Here is a 5,609-nt window from a genome sequence, read left to right as displayed (position 1 = left end):
GCTAAAGCTAGGTCTCAAAATCTACCATCGATGAAGGTAAAATGTAAAAAGAAAAAAAATTATATGGTTGTTGGTCATTTACGGTTCAAAAAACAAAAAACAGTGCAGGAATAGGGTTATTTTCGATTGCTCATCGTATAAGGAGACCAAGTGAATCAGTAAATTGATAAAAGATAGTAAAAACTGGATCAAAAATTAGGAATGGTAGGATCAAATCCCAGTCCTAAGATTCTGACTGCAATCATACACATAAAACGATCCTCTTGCGATTCGACAATGTTTTTATAGGTAGGATCGTAGGATTTCAAGATCTTGACAACTTTGATTTCAACTTTTAAATGATTAAGAGAAGAAAGAGTTCCTTAACCATTCAAAGGTCATTCAAAGGCTTTTGATTCATTCAAAGAGTATACCAAACACACCGAAAACTGACCAATTCATTTACTTCAAAATGTTCATTCAGGTCTTAGGTTTACTGAAACTAAATGAAGATGATGTTTAGAAGTTAGAGGTGTACACGGCCTCTTAATCCCTACCCTTTTCCACCATCAAAATACATAACCTAGATCAATTGTGACAATCACTATAAAAGTATATCAAGAATTATATAGAGAAAAGAACTATAATGAAATATAATAAGAAAATTATCAACCAAAATCAACAAGTAAAGTCAAGTCAAGTCGTGTTTATTTCAAAAAGATGAAGTGACACCATACCATTACCATAAACTTACACACACAAATGTTAACAAAGTAACCACCCCTTACTACTTTTACTTACTTAGTACTTTACTTAGTGGTTGTTGTAGGTTTCCCAAGTTTCAAATCTTCCAATTTTGTGCCAATTTCAGCGGCTGTTATTGGTTTGTTCACCACCTCTTTGGTGGTTGATGGGCCATTTGGAACAGAGTTTTCTTTCTCCTTTTGATTCTGATTCATAGTCAAAGGCATTGTTTGCCATATTCTTATGGTTCCATCTTCGGATCCAGATGCATATGATTCACCCCCTGGTGAAAACCTCACACAATGGACTGGACCATGGTGCCCCTTGTTGATTCCTACATTTACAACAACACCCTTCGCTTTTTAAAATAATATTTTTAATAATTGGTTAGATGGAATGGAATGAACAAAGTAAGGTAGCGTTTGGTATGCAGTATTCAAAGAGGGAACGGAATGTAACATTACTATTGCCATGAAGGAATGGAATGGAGCATTTTCATCACATATATACTATAATCATGAATTACTTTTATTCATATAATCTTCAATACGATTAATCTTTTTAAAATTTTCATTCAATGGTAATGCTCCATTCCATTCCCTCTTTGGTCACTGCATACCCAACACTACCTAAGTACATTATGTTCAACTTTCTATCCATTTGAAACATCTCAATTTTAGCAAAATTACTAATTTACATATTCAACCTTTTAGAGATTTTTTTTTTTTAAAAAAAAAATCATACCAATTTCTTCGCCAGTATTGAAGTCAAATAGTCGAATCCACATGTCTTCCCCTCCAGCAATAAACTTGTCACCAAATTTTGGCTCCAATGATGCTGATTCCACATTGCATGGCATTTCGTAACTTTTCACCAATCCAAAACTATACCATAAAAATATAAATTATATAGTTTATAAAGTATTATATACAAAATATAAAAAAAATGGTTTTATTAAAAAGAAAACATACTGGTTTGCATCCCAAAACTTGACAGAAGATCCATCTGCAGTGGTTATATAACGACCATCTTTACTCACTTCAGCACTTGTAACAGATGCTTTTGTTTCAAGAGTATGAACAATCTTCCCACTTCTCACATCCCAAAGCCTGATTTTTAAATTTACAAAAAAACAATTTCTAATCCATTAATTCAACAACTAAATGAATACAAAAAAAAAAAAAAAAAAGTGGTCTTCTTGAAATTATTGGGTTCTACAGAGAAGTTTACAAAGTTTTGCAATATGTCCAATCAATCATGTCAAATGAAGAAAACTCTGATTTCTCCTCTCACCAAATCCATGTGGCACAAAAACAAGACAACTGGAGTGCAAATTATTGAGTCAATTTTGTGGCCACATTTCCCATCTTCAAATCAATTTAATCTAATCTACAAAAAGTACATAAATTTTGACCAAATTACAAAAATAGTCCCTTTGGTTTTTCAAAATTTATGGTTCCAGTCCAATGGCTTGCTCTAAAGGAATGGTTTAGTAATAAACTAACGGCTATTTTTTTTAAATTGACCATTATGCCCTTGTTTCTTTCCATCTTCTTTTGCCTCCCTCATCTTCTTCGTCTTCAAGAACTCTAAATTTAAACAAAATTCTATGAAACCCTGGATTTAAATTAATATAGAACTTCACCCACCTTTCTATTGAAGAGTCTATTGTGAATCAAACATCTTCTCTATCGAATTCTTTTTATTTCTCTTCTTTTTCTTCTTCCAATCATCATCAACATTTCTGGTAAAACTCGATGCTTTTATCTTTCCAATTAAATTATTAGATTGATTATGACTATTTGTTCAATACCCTTGAGGGAGATTCTACTTTCTTGAAATACCCATTTGTGTTCTTGGAAACCCTAGCATCATCCAGTGACCTAAATCTTCTTTTCCCATAGCTGAAATCATGATTAAATGACAACCCTTTTTCACATGGAGCTCTAATTTTTTTTTTTTTGGCGGGGGGGGGATCTTTGTTAGATGATTTCACCATTGTTTTCGAAGATTTAAAATCTTGCTTTATTATTTACCAAACCAGATGCATAAGCATCATAAATGCATGATCATTACTGCTTATGTGGTATAATTTTCTTTAATCCAATGATTATAACAGATGTCATGTAGATATCATACATTAAATTTACAAAATGTTTGATTCCATGTGATGTGGTCCACAATTGTCTATGCACGTGTATCCGATAAATACAAATGAATGTTGAGAATATGATATAGATGTGGGGTCCAATCAACACTCCATGTGACTATTAATACAATAGGAATGACTGAATGAATGAACAAATTATAATAAAAAACCTAAATTATTCCCCTGTTTCATTATAAATTTTCCATATATGAAAATAACCCTTAAGTCATGTATGGGTAAAGTGGTTGAATTGTTTGGGTAATGATGTGTATCTTGATAATGTGTTGTATAAGTTTCTTTTCAAGACTGACTAAATCGTCTCTAGATAAAACGAAACGACCATTTTACCCTTACATCCCAACAAACAAATTTCACAAAAATCATCAATTTTAACATGAGAGGAGTTCATGAGATACATGACATACCTTACACCACCAGAATCAGAGCAAGAACTTAATATTGTTTGGTCACTATGGAGCCATGCAACAGTCCTCACAGAACCTGGTGAATCTACAAATTCTCTTGGAGGGGCATCTGGTCGATTTAAATCAAATATACGAAGCATTTTCTCAAATCCACCAGTCAGAAGATAATGTGTATCCTGAAATTTTTTACAAAAAATGTCTGATTTCTATCAGAATCTTCCTTCATAATACATATTTCTGTGTATAAACTATAAAGAAAGATGAAAGAACCTCTGAAAAAGAACATGCTCGAACAATATGCTTGTGGTCAAATGAATGCAGCACATCTCCAGTTAATGCATCCCATAATTTCCTGCAAAGATTACATTCAGAAAGGAAAATTTTGTTATAATATTAACAAAAAGAAGAGCTTTTTATGATGACGAACACATACGCTGAAAAATCAGCAGATGCTGATGCAGCACGTAGAGCATTAGTATCAAGACAGCAACTCCATACTGCACCTTTATGCCCTTCAAAGGTTCCTATCCAGTCTCCAGTTTCTCCATTTCTAAGCATAGGAGTCGAATCTGAATAAAGAGTAACAAAAGATCGAATTTATTTTGGTTATCGTATACACAATATGCAATGTGATGAAGGGACAAATTGTTCATATCAGTCGTAAACTTTATCCAAAACTTGATTTCTTGATCATGATCATATCTATTGTGCCTAAATTAACCTTCTCATGACTAATAGATACAGTTGATGAATCCAAATGTTGATATGATGCTCCGATCTAATATTTATGATTGTTTTACCAGACTGTAGAAAGTATAAGATGGGAGTTGATATACAATTTTATTTGAAGTAAAATTGGGGATGGAGATGTACGACGAACCTTTGCTGGCACTGATAAGGAAAAACCCATCTGGAGTGATCGGGCTATAGAACAAATCAACTACTGGCCGAGAATGCCCATGGCATACGAGAGGAACTGCGACCTTCTTCTTATCCATAATCTCTCTTACAAACCCGAATTACAGAAAAACCTTAAAATATGATATCCTTTAGCTGGAAATTGAAATCCAAGTCCCCGATCCTAAATCTAGAAATCAAGGACTAAAACCTAGAAATCGACAATCGACAATTGACCCCAAAAAACGCGCACAATTGCCTAAACGATAAATCTTGATTGTTGTATCGATATCAATAGCGAAATCTTACAAGAAATACTATATATTATATGTGTAAGAAGGAGAATGGCGGCAATCAACACAGGTGGGAAACCTAACTTTTGAACTTTTGATCGCTTCAATAAGATGAATCCACACCTCCTAACCCCAAGATATGCGAAGAACAGATGGAATTATTTCTGGGAACTACAAATAAACAAAAATGAAACAAAAATAATACTAAAAAGTAAGATATATAAGACTACTGCGTACAGGGCTAGGCGCAAGGCTGCCATTGATGCATTTCTTGATTTTTATAGGGTCGATGATTTGGGATTTCTTTCTTGATGGTGGTCCCTGGTGTTCCTTAACGTTTCCATTTTCATCCCCAATGTTATGGAATATTCGGTTAGATGCCCTTATCACTCAAATGATTTACAAAGAAGCCCTTACGGTAAAGTTGTCTTAATTACTTTTTTTTTAATATGAATTTACTTTATGAATTTACTCTTGATTTTCTTTTAAAAAGGATTTATATTTTTGATAATTGTGCCTGTTAATTATTTATAATTTGATCAATATAGTTTCTGAATAATGTTAAAAACCATATAAATTAATGTGGTATAAGTTACTAATTATGTTTGATTTAGAATGTACACACATTATTATATGCCTAAATCCTTACATTTTGTCCATAATAGGCTAAAACCCTCAACATTTGGCTTAAAGATACATATATGTCAACTTCCGATATCACTAGGCCAAAGGCCCTTTGATTTTGTTTTAGAGTATATTATATGATGATTATATGTAATGTGTTTTATTTTGGGATCAATTTTATAAAAAGATTGTTATACATATTTTCTGTGAGTTAACGTCTTTGTATCTTATCATGTTTTCTAATCCGACGTTGTGTCTCAGTTGATGATTAATAGGCGATACATTAGGTTTTCTAGAGTATCCATCATTAACCACAAATATGGTGGATGTCACATCACTATTACATTTTCACAACACACAACCACATTAGGTTGATATAGAATGTAGAGAGAGATAGAAAGAGAAAGATTGCTATTGGATGTGGTCACTCGTGCTACACACCACAAATCATTATAATCACGACCGATCACAACCCACCGGGGTGGTGTTCACGAATCA

The 5,609-nt window shown here is 33.0% G+C and overlaps 1 protein-coding gene across 1 annotated transcript; it reads right to left on the bottom strand.

The window, feature by feature from the left end:
• Window positions 1-665: 665 nt before the first annotated feature.
• Window positions 666-4,742, bottom strand: LOC111877132 (uncharacterized). Its single transcript, XM_023873665.3, has 7 exons — window positions 4,178-4,742; window positions 3,731-3,866; window positions 3,568-3,649; window positions 3,298-3,473; window positions 1,695-1,832; window positions 1,468-1,607; window positions 666-1,057 (listed from the first exon to the last, which is right to left on the bottom strand). The coding sequence occupies exons 1-7, from the start codon at window positions 4,293-4,295 to the stop codon at window positions 789-791; spliced, it is 1,059 nt and encodes a 352-aa protein (XP_023729433.1). The 5' UTR covers window positions 4,296-4,742; the 3' UTR covers window positions 666-788.
• Window positions 4,743-5,609: the final 867 nt, after the last annotated feature.

The sequence above is a fragment of the Lactuca sativa genome, chromosome 4 (assembly GCF_002870075.4).
Source record: "Lactuca sativa cultivar Salinas chromosome 4, Lsat_Salinas_v11, whole genome shotgun sequence".
NCBI classification, from domain to species: domain Eukaryota; kingdom Viridiplantae; phylum Streptophyta; class Magnoliopsida; order Asterales; family Asteraceae; genus Lactuca; species Lactuca sativa.
The sequence above is the reverse complement of the archived record's forward strand: the minus strand, read 5'-3'. Positions and strand labels throughout refer to the sequence as shown.